Consider the following 18238-nt stretch of genomic DNA (forward strand, 5'->3'; position numbering starts at 1 on the left):
CCCCTCTGCCCCTCCAGGTATCAGCCCCTCTGCCCCATCTCTCCCTCCAGGTATCAGCCCCTCTGCCCCATCTCTCCCTCCAGGTATCAGCCCCTCTGCCCCATCTCTCCCTCCAGGTATCAGCCCCTCTGCCCCATCTCTCCCTCCAGGTATCAGCCCCTCTGCCCCATCTCTCCCTCCAGGTATCAGCCCCGTCTCTCCCTCCAGGTATCAGCCCCGTCTCTCCCCCAGGTATCAGCCCCTCTGCCCCGTCTCTGCCTCCCTAACTATGGGACAACGTGTGTACCAGAGCATCGACATGTTTCTCTCTCCTCTCTTTGTCTCTCACTTTTCCCCCTTCTGTGTCTTTCCCTCCCCCAGCTAAGAAGGGCATATGTATGCCAAGGCCTCAGCATGTTGGAGTCGTAGAGAAGGAAAGAGGTCTCAACTTATCTGTGCCATTATGCCATGCGTGACAGCATGGGCAGCTCCATTGAGGATTTATTGAACCAGGTCTTGTGCCATGTATTTATTGTGACCACTAGACCACTAGGTAGACCTTACAGTGAAATGCTTACTTACAGAAGACAATGCTCTGATCATTGGCTGACGCCTCCCAACCAATTGGAATCCCCACCCAGCTAACTACTTTAAAATGGTGGCCCTCAATGGCATCACAGACAGAACAAGGAGCCAGATGTTTCAATGGATGTATAAATCTGAAACATCTGGTTGGATTTTCCATTCCCCACCAAATATGGCGAGGAGAGGAAGCACAGTGGCCGGCCGTGGGAGAGTATGGAGCGAGATGGAATTGAGCCGACATTCTGACAATTCTTCTCACAGTTTTCTGTTCCCAAAACTAGGATCCGTTACACACAAAGTTCACAAAGTTTTGTAGAATTGACCCTTTGCCAAAGTTTCAACAGCGACTTTAGTTATTGCACACGCGTACCTCACAGAGAAGGCATTCCTTAACCGACTTGATTGTTTTGTCCTCTATGCTTCATTTGCTCCCATTGGAAACGACAGATATGAATTATCTTGGGTTAGTTATTAATATCTTTGATGGCAATGTTCATGCAACAAAATGTTATTTCCAAGTAGAGATCTCTATACATTTCTATGGTTTGATCAGGCCACCGGTCCCCCAAGCCTTGTGTCACCTAGCATCTCCTAACAAACCTGCCCTTCCCCATCTCTCCCGCAGGTAAAAAGGGCCAGTGTGTGTACCAGGGCATCACCATGTTTGAGCAGGCCGTCTGGTCCCCCAAGCCGTGTGTTACCTGTCTGTGTAGCGGAGGGGAGGTGCTGTGTGACGAGGTCACATGTCCTCCTCATCGATGTCACTTCCCCTACACCCCCTCTGGCGAGTGCTGTCCCGTCTGTATGGACACAGGTAGGTGTTTGTCTGAATGATGTGGTTGTGTTAAAGGGTATCATTATCTAGCTTAACTTAGCTTAAAGGTCCAATACAGTTATTTTTTTTAATCTCAATATCCAATCATTTCTAGGTAACAATTAAGTACCTTACTGTGATATTTTAGACTTTTTTCATTTAAAACAAAGTAAAAAATAAATCAAAATTGCTTCTTTGCAAAGAACAATTTCTCAAACAATAATTTTGCTATGATTTTTGGAGTGGGGGAGGGGAAAACTGAAAACTAGGCATGTCAGTTAGTAACTAATTCTTATTCTTATTTACAAAACTAGCTGTTATTGGCAGAGGTTTGGAACTCTCTTTCTTATTAGTTTATGAACTATTTTATCACCTTTATTAACCAGGTAGGCCAAAACTCCATTCCACCAAAACAGGCTGAAGTTTCAGGCAGCTTTTACACTAAAAGGGCATTAACATAATTTTCACAGTATTATTCAGACTGTTTTCAGCAGCCATCAGACAGCTGAATGCTTCAACTCGACATCTGCACTGACTCTCTGCACCTTAGTACACATGCATAGACAGATACACATATACATTCATGACACACACACACACACACACACACACACACACACACACACACACACACACACACACACACACACACACACACACACACACACACACACACACACACACACAAACACACACACACACACACACACACACATTCATGCTACACACACACACACATTTATGCTACACACACACACACACACACATATTCATGCTACACACACACACATTCATGCTACACACACACACACACACACACACACACACACACACACACACACACACACACACACACACACACACACACACACACACACACACACACACACACACACACACACACACACACACATTCATGCTACACACATCACAACTGCTGCTTCCAGACTCTTATTAAACAGCTCAGTTTATACATAACAACTCATCTGGAATAGCAGTTCATATCTTTTTAAATTATCATTGATGGAGACATGAATTCTCACTGGGCCATTTCTGCTTCCCTCTTTCCCCTCCCTCCCTTCTCCGTCCTCCTCTCTAACACTCTGTGGTTCTGATTGGCTGGGCCAGCTTCCCGTGGTGATGGCCTTGACTTCTCTGGCGATTCCCCAGTAGCCAACGACCCTGACTCTGTGATCCCTGACCTTGACCCAATCCTTGACCCCGTGGTGACCCGCACCAAGGCCGAGATTGAGCTCCTGAATAGAGAGGAGGAGCAGCGCCTCCTCGAGAAGGAAAAGAGGAAGAAACGGAAGGAGGAGGCGGAGAGACAGCGGCGGCGGCAGGAGGAGAAGAGACGGCGGCAGGAGGAGAGGAGGAGGCAGGAGGAGGAGAGGCTGCAAATGGAGAAGGAAGAGAGGAGGCAGGAAGAGGCAAGGAGACTAAAGGAGGAGGTGGCCATGAAGGAGCGGGAGAGGAAGCTGGAGGAGGAGAGGAGAAGACATGAGGAGGAGCTAAAGGAGAAACTGAGGGAACTAGCAGAGCTGGAAGAGGAAGAAGAAGAAGAGGAGGAGGACGAAGAGGAGGAGATGGAGTGGCTGCTGAGAGGAGATGTTTTCCAAATGTTTCCAGATGAGCCGACCGAAGAGGACCTCCATCCTCCTCCCCTAGCCAAGCCCACTGACAGAGAAGAGGAGGATGGAAAAGAGGTGGTGGTACATAGACCTGGGATCACCCTCCCGCTAGGTTGTGATATCTCTGATGTCACTGTGACGTGTGAGAACGCTAAACTGACCAACTTCCCTCCTCTCAACATCCCTGAGCTCAAGTCCCTAAGTCTGGAGGGTAAGTCTGTGTATGTTACCCTTCCCTGAACATTGTTACAGGCATAGACCAATACAGAGATTACAGGTCATCAACTTCTATTTGGTCTCTGTAGCCAGATAGGAATTACATTCACAACCACTCTAAACACAACTACTAAAACAATCCCTTTATTGAGAAGGGAGTAGTGTGTTTGGTAATACCTAATATGGCCACAGGGACTAAAGTTAACAGGTGTAAAAACTGAGGGGGGAATATAAACCTGAGGATAGACATTTTTCCATGCTGCCGTTTTAGGAGGCTTTGCATAATTAGACAATAAAGGCACACTATGAGAGTTTAGGCTTTGGACCATGTTTTGACTTGCAGGACACGTAGTCATGCGGAGTACAACAGTTATTCTAAACACATGCAGTGGCATACCGTAGTTTCGCAAGGTCCCATTTTTGGAGGGGGGGGAAATAACAGTTAACTTCCTGCAGCTCTACACATTTCACCTGAGGGGCTGAGAGAAAATGTTGTAGTTTTAAAACTGAGTGGTTTCCCAAAATATTGTATAAAGTTGCACTTGAAAGTCGCTTGTTATTTACCTACTGCCTCAGACCACTCGTAGAACCTCAGTGTGTTGTTGGATGAACCTGTAAGTATCAGCCCCTCCAGGTATCAGCCCCTCTGCCCCTCCAGGTATCAGCCCCTCTGCCACTCCAGGTATCAGCCCCTCTGCCCCTCCAGGTATCAGCCCCTGGGGCATCGCTAGTGGATTGTTTTACCCTTCCGTTTTATACACAAAAGACCTCTGCTAAACATGCACTACATGACCAAAGGTATGTGGACACCTTCTTGTTGAACATCTCATTACAAAAATCATGGGCATTAATATGGAGTTGGTCCCCTCTTTGCTGCTATAACAGTCTCCACTCTGGGAAGGCTTTCCACTAGATGTAGGAACAATGCTGCTATAACAGTCTCCACTCTTCTGGGAAGGCTTTCCACTAGATGTAGGAACATTGCTGCTATAACAGCCTCCACTCTTCTGGGAAGGCTTTCCACTAGATGTTGGAACATTGCTGCTATAACATCCTCCACTCTTCTGGGAAGGCTTTACACTAGATGTTGGAACATTGCTGCTATAACATCCTCCACTCTTCTGGGAAGGCTTTCCACTAGATGTTGGAACATTGCTGCTATAACATCCTCCACTCTTCTGGGAAGGCTTTCCACTAGGATGTTGGAACATTGCTGAGGGGACTTGCTTCCATTCAGCCACAAAAGCATTATGTGAGGTCGGGCATTGATGTTGGGCGATTAGGCCTGGCTCGCAGTCGGCGTTCCAATTCATCCCAAAGGTGTTCGATGAGTTCGAGATCAGGACTCTGTGCTGGCCAGTTAATTTCTTCCACACTGATCGTAACAAACCATTTCTGTATGGACCTCGCTTTGTGCACGGGGGCATTGTCATGCTGAAACAGGAGAGGGCATTCCCCACACTTTTGCCACACAGTTGGAAGCACAGACTCGTCTAGAATGTCGTTGTATGCTGTAGCGTTAATATTTGCCTTCACTGGAACTAAGGGGCCTAGCCCGAACCATGCAAAAACAGCCCCAGACCATTATTCCTCCTCCACCAAACTTTAGTGCTGCCTGCATTGGGGCAGAAAGCATTCTCTTGGCACCTGCCAAACCCCGATTTGTCCATCGGACTGCCAGATGGTGAAGCGTGAATTATCACTCTAGAGAACGCGTTTCCACTGCTCCAGTGCTCCGATGTGACATCGGGTGCTGTAGGTGTCATGGAGGGCAGAATGTTTGCCCCCGGTGATGCTTTGTGCAGACTACACCACCCTCTGGAGAGCCTTACGGTTGAGGGCAGAGCAGTTGCCATACCAGGCTGTGAAACAGCCCGACAGGATGCTCTCGATTATGCTTTTGTAAAGGTTTGTCATGGTTTTGGGTGACAAGACACATTTCTTCAGCCTCCTGAGGTTGAAGAGGCGCTGTTGTGCATTCCTCACCACACTCTCTGTGTGGACCATTTCGGGAGGTCTGTGATCTGAGGAACTTAACTTTCCATCTTCTCCACCACTGTCCCTTCGATGTGGACACGGGGGTGCGCCCTCTGCTGTTTCCTGAAGTCTACGATCATCGCCTTTGTTTTGTTGACGTTGAGTGAGAGGTTGTTTTCCTGACCGCACACTCCGAGTGCCCTCACCTCCTCCCTGTAGGCTGTCTCGTCGTTGTTGGTGATCAAGCCCACTACTGTAGTGTCGTCTGCAAACTTGATGATTGAGTTGGAGGAATGCATGGCCACGCAGTCATGGGTGAACAAGGAGTACAGGAGAGGGCTCAGAACTCACCCTTATGGGGCCCCAGTGTTGAGGGTCAGCGAAGTGGAGATGGTGTTTCCTACCTTCATCACATGGGGGGGGCCGGGTTGAGGGCTGGGTTGAGACCCAGGGCCTCCAGCTTGATGATGAGCTTGGAGGGTACTATGGTGGGTACTATGTTGTTGAATGCTGAGCTGTAGTCAATGAACAGCATTCTTACATAGGTATTCCTCTTGTCCAGATGGGATAGAGCAGTGTGCAGTGTGATGGCGAATTCGTCGTCTGTGGACTTGTTTGGGCGGTATGCAAACTGAAGTTGGTCTAGGGTGGCAGGTAAGGTGGAGGTGATATGATCCTTGACTAGTCTCTCAGAGCACTTCATGATGACAGAAGTGAGTGCTATGGGGCGGTAGTCATTTAGTTCAGTTATCTTTGACTTCTTGGGTACAAGAACAATGATGGCCATCTTGAAGCATGTTGGGACAGCAGACTGGGATATGGAGTGATTGAATATGTCCGTAAACACACCAACCAGCTGGTCTACGCATGACCTGAGGACATGGCTAGGGATGCCGTCTGGGCTAGCAGCCTTGCGAGGGTTAACACGTTTTAGTGTTTTACTCACGTCGGCCACGGAGAAGGAGAGGGGTGGGCGTGGTCATTGTTAACGGGCCGCGACAGTGGCACTGTAAAATCCTCACAGCGGGCAAAGAAGGTGTTTAGTTTGTTTGGAAGCAAGACGTCGGTGTCCCTGACGTGGCTGGTTTTCTTTTTGTAGTCCATGATTTCCTGTAGACCCTGCCACATACGTCTCGTGTCTGAGCTGTTGAATTGCGACTCCACTTTGTCCCTGTACCGGCATTTCGCCCGTTTGATTACCAGACTAAAACCCAACAGTGAATAACTACACTGTTTATATTCAGCCAGACCTCTTGCCATGGTTAAATGATGTGGTTTGCACTTTCAGTTTTGTGTGAATGACCATCCACAGTTTCTGGTTAGGGTACCTTGATGTCAAGAGGCTGGACATTGGCGAGTAGTATATTCGGGAGCGGTGGGCGATGTGCACGTCTACGGAGCCTGACCAGGAGGCCGCTCTGTCTGCCCCTTCTGCGGCTCTGTTGTTTTGGGTTGGCTACAGGGATCTGATCCATTGTCCTGGGTGGTGGTCTGAACAGAGGATCTGATCCATTGACCTGGGTGGTGGTCTGAACAGAGGATTTGATCCATTGTCCTGGGTGGTGGTCTGAACAGAGGATCTGATCCATTGTCCTGGGTGGTGGTCTGAACAGAGGATCTGATTCAGGAAACTTGTATTCCTGGTGGTAATGTTGGTAAGTTGACGTTGCTCTTATCCAATAGTTCTTCCCTGCTGTATGTAATAAGACTTAAGATTTTTTTGGGTAACAATGTAAGAAATAATCCATTAAAAACTAAATACATAGTTTCTTAAGGACGCGACCATCTCTGTCGGTGTCATCTTGCATATGGAGATTGCATAGCTGTGTGCTCAATTTTATACACCTGTCAGCAACGGGTGTGGCTGAAATAGCTGAATCCACTCATTTTAAGGGGTGTCCACATACTTTTGTATATATAGTGTCATTGTAATCTAAACCCAACCTTCATTTACTCATTGAAACACACTGAGAATCCAAACTCAGTTTTAGACCAGACTGACTCCTATTTTCACTTTGTAGTCAATTTTGACACTAGAATAAATGTTTCTGACCATTTTCAAAAGGATTTAGTTGTGTTTTTTTGAGGGGCAGTTGCTATTTAAGGTCTTGTTGAGCAGCTAGTTAGTATAATCAGTGTTAAATTGGGATTGGACTGAGAACCCACAGGACTGTATATCTCCAGGGAGAAGTTTGGACTGAAAACCTACAGGACTGTAGATCTCCAGGGAGAGGGTTGGACTGAAAACCCACAGGACTGTATATCTCCAGGGAGAGGGTTGGACTGAAAACCCACAGGACTGTAGATCTCAAGTTAGAGGCTTGGACTGAAAACCCACAGGACTGTATATCTCCAGTTAGAGGGTTGGACTGAAAACCCACAGGACTGTAGATCTCCAGGGAGAAGTTTGGACTGAAAACCTACAGGACTGTAGATCTCCAGGAAGAGGGTTGGACTGAAAACCCACAGGACTGTAGATCTCCAGGGAGAGGGTTGGACTGAAAACCCACAGGACTGTAGATCTCCAGGGAGAGGGTTGGACTGAAAACCCACAGGACTGTAGATCCCCAGGGAGAGGTTTGGACTGAAAACCCACAGGACTGTAAGATCTCCAGGGAGAGGGTTGGACAACCCTGATCTAGACGATCTAAGCATTGAGGATAATAATGTGAAGGGATTTCATATGAATGTTTGTGCTGAACCACCAGGTAACTCCATCACAACCATCCCAGTGGGGGCGTTCAACGGCATCCCCAACCTGGAGTCCATCAACCTGGGAAAGAATAAGTTGACAACTGCTGGAATCGCCCCACACACCTTCAAAGTAAGAGTCTTTCCTTCAAAATAAGAGTGCTTAACAAGCATCTCCACACGTCTTGAAAGTATGAATCTCACCTTCATAATACAAGTCTTTCTCTTCTGGCATCAGCCCGCACGCTTTCTACGTAAGAGTCACACCGGCTGCATCAATGCTAGGTATGTTAATAGCACCACCCTGGATCACATGGTGCTACAGAGGGTGGTGCAGACAGCCCAGTACATCACTGGGGCCCAGCTCCCTGCCATCCAGGACCTCTCTTTATCAGGCTGTGTGAAAGGAAGGCCTGGAAAATAATTAAAGACTCCAACCAAGCCATAGACCGTTCTCTCTGCTTGGTGTCAGACTTGCTTATCAAGTCTGACACCAACAGGCTCCTGAACAGCTTCTGTCCCCGAGCCATAAGACTAAATGGTTACCTGGACTATTTGCATTGACCCCCTTATTTTATTAAATAGTTATTCATATGTTTGGCACTGACTCTCTTGAACAGACTCAATGTACACTCACTGGTCTCTAACCACACACTTACATTCTACACTGACTCTCCAACACACACACACACACACACACACACACAAAACGCGCATATTGACCCAGACATGCAAACACTGCTGCTACTCTTTGTTTATTAAGTCATTTTACCCCTACCTACATGTGCATATTGTGTTCAGGACCAAAAGTGAATTGCTTTGCCACATTTTTGCATTAGTGCCTCGTTGCAAACAGGATGCATGTTTTGGAATATTTTTATTCTGTACAGGCTTCCTTCTTTTCACTCTGTTATTTAGGTTAGTATTGTGGAGTAACTACAATGTTGTTGATCCATCCTCAGTTTTCTCCTGTCACAGCCATTAAACTCTAACTGTTTGTCACCTCATGGTGAAATCCCTGAGCAGTTTCCTTCCTCTCTGGCAACTGAGTTAGGAAGGACGCCTGTATCTAGTGACTGGGTGTGTTGATAATAACTTCACCATGCTCAAATGGATATTCAATGTCTGCTTTTTGTATTTTTACCCATCTACCAATCTGTGCTCTTCTTTGCAAGGCATTGGAAAACCTCCCTGTTCTTTGTGGTTGAATCTGTGTTTGAAATACACAGCTCGGCTGAGGGACCTGACAGATAATTGTATGTCTGGGTACAGAGATGAGGTAGTCATTCATTTAAAAAACCATATTCAACACTATTACTGCACAGAGTCTATTCAACTTATTATGGGACTTGTTAAGATAGGTTTTTCCTCCTGAAGTTATTGAGGCCATAACAAAGGGTTTGAAAACTTATTGACCCAAGACATTTAATCTTTTCAGTTTTTATTAATTAGTGCAATTTCAAAAAACACTCCGCTTTCACATTATGGGTTGTTATTGTGTGTAGTCCTGTGACAAAAACATCTCAAATGAATCCCTTTTAAATTCAGGATTTTAACAATGTTTTGTATGCTAAACATTTTTAGGGGAAGATTATATTATTTTATACTAATATGCTCAGAGAAATATTTTGTTAAAGTAATACAAAATATATATATTTCAAAATGATTGGATCTCCTGTTTTCTACATCATACTGCCCTTAAGAGGATCACGACACTGAGCCTTTTTCTAAAATGTTTTATGAGATTGGAAAACACAGAGATCTTAAACCATGGGAGAGATCTTAAACCATGGGAGAGATCTTAGACCATGGGAGAGATCTTAGACCATGGGAGAGATCTTAAACCATGGGAGAGATCTTAAACCATGGGAGAGATCTTAAACCATGGGAGAGATCTTAGACCATGGGAGAGATCTTAGACCATGGGAGAGATCTTAAACCATGGGAGAGATCTTAAACCATGGGAGAGATCTTAAACCATGGGAGAGATCTTAGACCATGGGAGAGATCTTAGACCATGGGAGAGATCTTAGACCATGGGAGAGATCTTAAACCATGGGAGAGATCTTAGACCATGGGAGAGATCTTAGACCATGGGAGAGATCTTAAACCATGGGAGAGATCTTAAACCATGGGAGAGATCTTAGACCAGTCCTCCATACAGAATCTTCACAGATCCTTGATATCCTTTGTCTGCTCTTATGAACTGCACTCTTCCACAACTGAAGGTCAATGTAATTCAAATCCGGAGACTGTTGATTTTGTGGTCAACTAAACATTTCCTTGTGGATTCTGATGTTTGCTTAGGGTTATTATACTGCTGGAAGTTTCAGCCTCCTGGTTGAAACCAACCAGGTTTTTGTCTCTGTTTTATTCCAAGTGCCGTTTAGTATGTTTTACTTCTCTATTTCCAAGGTCCCTTAAGGTGAGAATCTAGAGGCAGTCAGGACGTTTCTATAACAAAAATACAGCTTGATTTTGTTAACAAGAAACTCCCTATCGTGACAGGAGTGCCAACATCGACAGTTTTCTTTCCAAACCACACCCACTCACTGCTACGGGTCACACCCACTTACTGCTATGGGTCACACCCATCCACTGCTACGGGTCACACCCATCCACTGCTACGGGTCACACCCATCCACTGCTACGGGTCACACCCACTCACTGCTACGGGTCACACCCACTCACTGCTACGGGTCACACCCACTCACTGCTACGGGTCACACCCACCCACTGCTACGGGTCACACCCACTCACTGCTACGGGTCACACCCACCCACTGCTACGGGTCACACCCACTCACTGCTACGGGTCACACCCATCCACTGCTACGGGGTCACACCCACTCACTGCTACGGGTCACACCCACTCACTGCTACGGGTCACACCCACCCACTGCTACGGGTCACACCCACCCACTGCTACGGGGTCACACCCACTCACTGCTACGGGTCACACCTACTCACTGCTACGGGTCACACCCACCCACTGCTACGGGTCACACCCACTCACTGCTACGGGTCACACCCATCCACTGCTATGGGTCACACCCATCCACTGCTACGGGTCACACCCACTCACTGCTACGGGTCACACCCATCCACTGCTATGGGTCACACCCACCCACTGCTACGGGTCACACCCACCCACTGCTACAGGTCACACCCACCCACTGCTACATGATACATGTTTATTGATCTACTTTATTAGCCAATACTATTACATGTCAATGATACATGTTTATTGATCTACTTTATTAGGCAATACTATTACATGTCAATGATACATGTTTATTGATCTACTTTATTAGCCAATACTATTACATGTCAATGATACATGTTTCTTGAAGGATCGGACCCCTTTTTTCAATTTTCTCCTAAAATGACACCCAAATCTAACTGCCTGTAGCTCAGGACCTAAAATGACATACCCAAATCTAACTGCCTGTAGCTCAGGACCTAAAATGACATACCCAAATCTAACTGCCTGTAGCTCAGGACCTGAAACAAGGATATGCATTTTCTTGGTACCATTTGAAAGGAAACACTTTCAAGTTTGTGGAAATGTGAAATTAATGTAGGATAATATAACACATTAGATCTGGTAAAAGATAATATAACGAAAAAACCATGCCTTGTTTTGTATTTTTTCTGAACCATCTTTGAAATGCAAGAGAAAGGACGTAATGTATTATTCCAGCCCCTTTGCAATTTAGTCTTTGGCCACTAGAGGGAAGCAGTGTATGTGCAAAGTTTTCAACTGATCCAATGAACCATTGCATATATGTTCAACATGTTGTATCAAGTCTGCCCAAATGTGCCTAATTGGTTTATTAATAACTTTTCAAGTTCATAACTGTGCACTATCCTCAAACAATAGCATGGTATTCTTTCACTGTAATAGCTACTGTAAATTGGATAGTGCAGTTAGATTAACAAGAATTTAAGCTTTCTTCCCATATCAGATATGTCTATGTCCTGGGAAATGTTCTTGTTACTTACAACCTCATGCTAATCTCATTAGCATAGAGGTTAACTTTATTGTCCATTACTATTACATATCAACGAAACAACTGACATTGATCGTCTAGCTTTCGCAACACCCCAGCGCTCGCGCGCACACAGACACACAGACTTTGTTAATGTTTGTTGTTCAGGGCCTGAAGTTCCTGAGCCGTCTTTACCTGGACAACAACCTCCTAGAAAAGGTCCTACCAGACTTCCCATCAACACTACAGGAGCTGAAGATCAACGAGAATCACCTCAAAGGGATCGAAGAGAACAGCTTCCAAGGTAGTACAAAGAAATAACTCATTTGCCTGCTGCTACTTACTGGATAAAAATACAAATTACTTTTCAAACTTCTTTTGGGGGTGTTTCAGGCCATATAGTGCTTCAATCTAAAATACTTTGACAACAGAAACATAATTATAAATAAATAACATAATTGTTATTGGAAGAGTCTGAAAATATAAACAAACTCAGGGAGACGTTTTTATTGGAAAATTTGTACATTTCTGTGTAATTTCTCGAAGGTCTGAGCGACCTGTTGACCTTGGAGTTGGAGGGGAATCTCCTGAGTGAAGGCAACGTGGATCCTTTAGCTTTCAGACCCCTCTCCCAGCTCTCCTACCTCCGTCTGGGCAGAAACCACTTCAGGACAGTCCCCCAGGGCTTGCCCCCATCTCTACTGGTGAGCTTGTATACATTTTATAGAAAAACCTTGGATAAATCTAAGGTTCATTTTGTAGTTCCTCAATGTTTTCGACCACTATGTTTCTTTTGCTACCTCTCTGCAATTTTAGTCATAGACGCAGTGTACATTTTCACTGGGACGCATTTCGATGAAACGGTGATGCAACTGCAACCTTTTTCTTACTTCTTGAGTGTAAGGGGTATTTTCGTATTTGGCACAAAAAAAAACGTACCCATTTGAAACTGCCTATTTCTCAGGCCCAGAAACTAGAATATGCATATAATGGTCAGATTAGGATAGACAACACTATAACGTTTCCAAAACTGTCAAAATATTGTCTGTGAGTATAACAGAACTGATATTGCAGGCAAAAACCTGAGGAAAATCCAACAAGGAAGCGCTGTTTTTCCTGAAAGCTCTCTGTTCCATTGGATGCCTCGCCTCCATTCAAAGGGATATCAACCAGATTCATTTTCCTATGGCTTCCTCAAGGTGTGAACACTCTTTAGACATAGTTTCAGGCTTTTATTTTGAAAAATGAGCGAGAAAGATCCCACCGCGTCAGTGGATGGCTGGGTGCCAGCAGAGTTTTTCATGCGCAACAGCCATTTTCTCTCTCTCTCCTATGGAAGAAGCTACATTCCGGTTGACATATTATCGATTATATATTGTAAAAACAACCTGGGGATTGATTATAAAAAACATTTGACATCTTTTTACGGATACTATTTGGAATTTTCGTCTGCGATATCGTGACTGCTCGTGCCTGTGGATTTCTGAACATAACGCGCCAAACAAATGGGGGTATTTTGGATATAAAAATAATCTTTATGGAACAAAAGGAACATTTATTGTGTAACTGGGAGTCTCGTGAGTGCAAACATCCGAAGATCATCAAAGGTAAGCAATTTAATTTATTGCTTTTCTGACTTTCGTGACCAATCTACTTGGCTGCTAGCTGTTTGTAATATTTTGTCTGCTGTGAGAGATGTCCTTACATAAACACTTGGTATGCTTTCACCGAAATACTTTATTGAAATCTGACATGCCAGGTGGATTAACAACAAGCTAAGCTGTGTTTTGCTATATTGCACTTGTGATTTCATGAAAATTCAATATTTTTAGTAATTTGAATTTGGCGCTCTGCAATTGAGCGGATGATGATGAAAATATTCCCGCTAACGGGATGGGTGCGTCAAGAAGTTTGAAAAAGCATTTTCCACAACTCACTCTCATGCTCTGGTTAAAGGCAAGGCGCCATGCAGGCCAGGAAAGAGTGGCTCTGTCAGACATTTTCTCCTTAAAACCACCACTGAGGTCTGTGGGGAAACAATCTGAACAAACATACCAACGATGGCAAACAGTCAGGGCTGACCACAGACATGGAGGCCTGCTTCAATTAACACCCAGTATAACATGTTCAATAACAACAGCTATGTATGCTGAGTATACACGAGAGGAACGAAGGGTCTCATCAGAGCATCTCTCCCAGAGGAACGAAGGGTCTCATCAGAGCATCTCCATTCTTCATTGTATCATTCTGTTTCTTTGCAGGAGGTTTATCTTGAGAACAACCTGATAGAAGAGATATCTGACTCTGTCTTCAACCAAACCACTAACCTGAACGGGATCTCACTGAGACACAACAGACTGGAGGAGTCCAGGATTGCACCTCTAGCATGGATCAACCACAAGTAAGAAAACAGTAAGATCTCACAAGTCTTCTTTTTTTCTCATCAATAAATCTTACAGGGAATAACATTCCTTTCCTTTCTCTTTCTCTTTCATGTGTTGGCGCTCTCTCTCTCTCTCTCTCTCTCTCTCTCTCTCTCTCGCTCTCTCTCTCTCTCTCTCTCTCTCTCTCTCTCTCTCTATCCACACACACACACGCACACACACACACGCACACGCACACACACACACACACACACACACACACACACACACACACACACACACACACACACACACACACACACACACACACACACACACACACACACACACACACACACACACACACACACACACACACCCCTTCCATCCATCAGGAACCTGGAGTCCATTGACCTGTCCTACAACCGTCTGTACCTGGTCCCATCCTACCTGCCCAAAGCTCTGGTCCACCTGGTCTTGGTAGGGAACCAGATTGAGAGGATCCCAGGTATTTACCATCGAGGACAAGTGTTTTAATGAATACTTCTTAAGTAATATCCTTTGGGAATACTATGTTCATCTTGCTGTATGTCTTAATACAGGGTTTGTGTTCGCCCACATGGTGCCGGGCATAGAGTACCTGTACCTGTCCCACAACAAGCTGGATGGGGAGGGAGTGGAGCCACAGTCCTTCTTGGGCACCTATACCTCCATGACAGAGCTGTGTTTAGACCACAACCAGCTGATAACGGTTCCCCCTGGTATCAACCAGATGAGCACTCTGCACTTCCTGCGCCTCAATAACAACAACATTAGGTATTGGATTGTTACTGTACATTGACGTAAATGTTTATAGATGCACCGTTGCACCATGTGCTATTTCAATAGCTACACTGACTGCAGTAAAAAACAATTGGTTATTTATCCCAAGATTATGAAGTAACGATATTCAAGTGATGGATCATTGGGGCGGCAGGGTGGCCTAGTGGTTAGAGCGTTGGACTAGTAACCGGAAGGTTGCAGGGCTATTATAACCAAGTGGCAGGGCTATAATAACTGAGTGTCAGGGCTATAATAACTGAGTGGCAGGGCTGTAATAACCTAGTGGCAGGGCTGTAATAACCTAGTGGCAGGGCTGTAATAACCTAGTGGCAGGGCTGTAATAACCGAGTGGCAGGGCTGTAATAACCAAGTGGCAGGGCTGTAATAACCGAGTGGCAGGGCTGTAATAACCAAGTGACAGTGCTATAATAACCTAGTGGCAGGGCTATAATGACCTAGTGGCAGGGCTATAATAACCTAGTGACAGGGCTATAATAACCTAGTGGCAGGGCTGTAATAACCTAGTGGCAGGGCTATAATAACCTAGTGGCAGGGCTATAATAACCGAGTGGCAGGGCTGTAATAACCTAGTGGCAGGGCTGTAATAACCTAGTGGCAGGGCTGTAATAACCTAGTGGCAGGGCTATAATAACCTAGTGACAGGGCTATAATAACCTAGTGGCAGGGCTATAATAACCTAGTGGCAGGGCTGTAATAACCTAGTGGCAGGGCTATAATAACCTAGTGGCAGGGCTATAATAACCAAGTGGCAGGGCTGTAATAACCTAGTGACAGGGCTGTAATAACCTAGTGGCAGGGCTCTAATAACCGAATAGTATAACCATATGTGCAGATCTGAACCTTGCGTGCTAACCCTTTCTGATCAGTTTGTAGTTTTGGGAGAGGAACATGATTTGAATATGCCTTCACAGAAGATTTATCAATTCAAGAGTATTGACTTTCTTCTCGACGTCCAATACAGAGCATAGGTAATCACTTCATGCTGTACAACCAATTCACCTTTTCAACATCTTACAGGACGTTTGCAGAGGACGCTTTCTGTGACCCCGAGAACGACGAGGACGCTAACATATTGACGCTGCGTCTGGAGAACAACTACATCGACCCCAGGAAGATCTCTTCCTCCGCCTTCTCCTGCGTACGCTCCTACTCCAGCATCGTCTTGAAACCTCAGTGGACCAAGTAACATGCTTCTTTTTAACGCTGTTATTTTTGACTAAAAGTCCAGGAAAATGTAACTAAATCACCAGCTGTGTTGAAACCTCAGTGGATAAAGTCACATGCTTCTAACATTAACAACAACATAACATAACAAACATACCCCTTAGCACCTTCTCTTTAGGTACTCCTGTAGATCTGAAAGGTGTAAACAATATGGCTACATTTCCACACAGCCAATCAGAAGGCAAGATCACGTAATTACCATATTGGTTCAGCCAATCGCAAAGGAATAAGAAGAATAAATTACGATGATCCTCTCAGATCGAGAGGAAATGCCTGGAAGTCCACGTGGAATTCAGCCTGTGTATTCTGTCTGTTATTCTAGTAAAAACCAAAGAAACTGTCACTGGCCGTGTCCGGAAATCTGTCAAGTACGGATTGTTACAGTATATCAAGAAAATGTCACTAAATCACCAGCCTCCGACTGTGTCTCAATATTACTGAGTGATGCGTACAACCTGCTACGCATGTTAATGTATTGTAAAGTTTAAGGTCTGTGGGAAACATTCTGCTATGAAAATGTAAACAGACTGTATGTATCTTCCATTTCTCAGTGTTTTATTCATCTTTATTAAACTGTTTTTTTTTTTTACCATGGAAGGAAAATGTCTTGGGGATTGAGACACAACTTCTTGGGTTTTTTCCTGAAACCTTACATTTAAAGATTGAAGAGTTTCATCCATTGTAGAGAAACCTCAGTCAATCAAAGGCACTGAGGCTGGATCTGGGTGTAACGTCGGGTGAGTGATGAGTGAGGAGTCAAATGCAGAGAGCGAAGTGAACGGGAAAAACGCTTTAATGTCCTTCAAAACGTAACAGGTCCAAACATGGGTGAATGCCCTGAAACATTGGAGCTAAACAAACCCCAAACCTAGTTACAAACACTGGACAGCGAAACCCCCAAAACCTAGTTACAAACACTGGACAGCGAAACCCCCAAAACCTAGTTACAACCCCAACAAGGAACAGGTGAGAACAATAAGACAGAAACAAACGAAAAGGAAAAAGGGATCGGTGGCAGCTAGTAGACCGGTGACGACGACCGCCGAGCGCCACCCGAACAGGAAGAGGAGTCACCTTCAGTGGCAGCTAGTAGACCGGCGACGACCGCCGAGCGCCACCCGAGCAGGAAGGGGAGCCACCTTCAGTGGCAGCTAGTAGACCGGCGACGACCGCCGAGCGCCACCCGAGCAGGAAGGGGAGCCACCTTCAGTGGCAGCTAGTAGACCGGAGACGACCGCCGAGCGCCACCCGAGCAGGAAGGGGAGCCACCTTCAGTGGTATTCGTGACACTGGGCTGCTTTTGAAATGGCACCCTATACAGTGCACTACTTTAGACCAGGGCCCATACGGGATAGGGTGAAACGAGGTCCTGGTGACGGAGGGTTACAATAAGGACGTAACAGAGATCAAATCAAACTTTATTAGTCACATGCGCCGAATACAAAAAGTGTAGACTTTACTGTGAAATGCTGACTAACAAGCCCTTAACCAACAGTGTAGAACTTACAGTGAAATGCTGACTTACAAGCCCTTAACCAACAGTGCAGTTCAAGAAAGAGTTATATTTAAAAAATAGACTAAAATAAAAGATAATAATAAACAAAATAACAATAACGAGGCTCTATACAGGGGGCACCGGTACCCAGTCAGTGTGGAGGCTCTATACAGGGGGCACCGGTACCCAGTCAGTGTGGAGGCTCTATACAGGGGGCACCGGTACCCAGTCAGTGTGGAGGCTCTATACAGGGGGCATCGGTACACAGTCAGTGTGGAGGCTATATACAGAGGGCACCGGTACCCAGTCAGTGTGGAGGCTCTATACAGGGGGCACCGGTACCCAGTCAGTGTGGAGGCTCTATACAGGGGGCACCGGTACCCAGTCAGTGTGGAGGCTCTATACAGGGGGCACCGGTACCCAGTCAGT

General features: G+C 45.5%; 1 protein-coding gene across 2 annotated transcripts in view; it reads left to right on the top strand.

The window, feature by feature from the left end:
* The window catches only part of LOC109880437 (extracellular matrix protein 2), a 31125-nt gene extending 14217 nt beyond the window's left edge, over positions 1-16908 (top strand). For both annotated transcript variants that reach the window (XM_031834994.1, XM_031835372.1), the window contains exons 3-11: positions 1190-1378; positions 2507-3220; positions 7911-8026; positions 12053-12188; positions 12431-12588; positions 14146-14285; positions 14643-14755; positions 14850-15063; positions 16108-16908. In XM_031834994.1, coding sequence (XP_031690854.1) covers positions 1190-1378; positions 2507-3220; positions 7911-8026; positions 12053-12188; positions 12431-12588; positions 14146-14285; positions 14643-14755; positions 14850-15063; positions 16108-16276 — 1949 coding nt within the window. In that variant the 3' untranslated portion in view covers positions 16277-16908. The remainder of the gene's footprint in view (positions 1-1189; positions 1379-2506; positions 3221-7910; positions 8027-12052; positions 12189-12430; positions 12589-14145; positions 14286-14642; positions 14756-14849; positions 15064-16107) is intronic.
* The last annotated feature ends 1330 nt before the right edge of the window (positions 16909-18238 follow it).

This window comes from Oncorhynchus kisutch, linkage group LG1 (assembly GCF_002021735.2).
Source record: "Oncorhynchus kisutch isolate 150728-3 linkage group LG1, Okis_V2, whole genome shotgun sequence".
Taxonomy (NCBI): domain Eukaryota; kingdom Metazoa; phylum Chordata; class Actinopteri; order Salmoniformes; family Salmonidae; genus Oncorhynchus; species Oncorhynchus kisutch.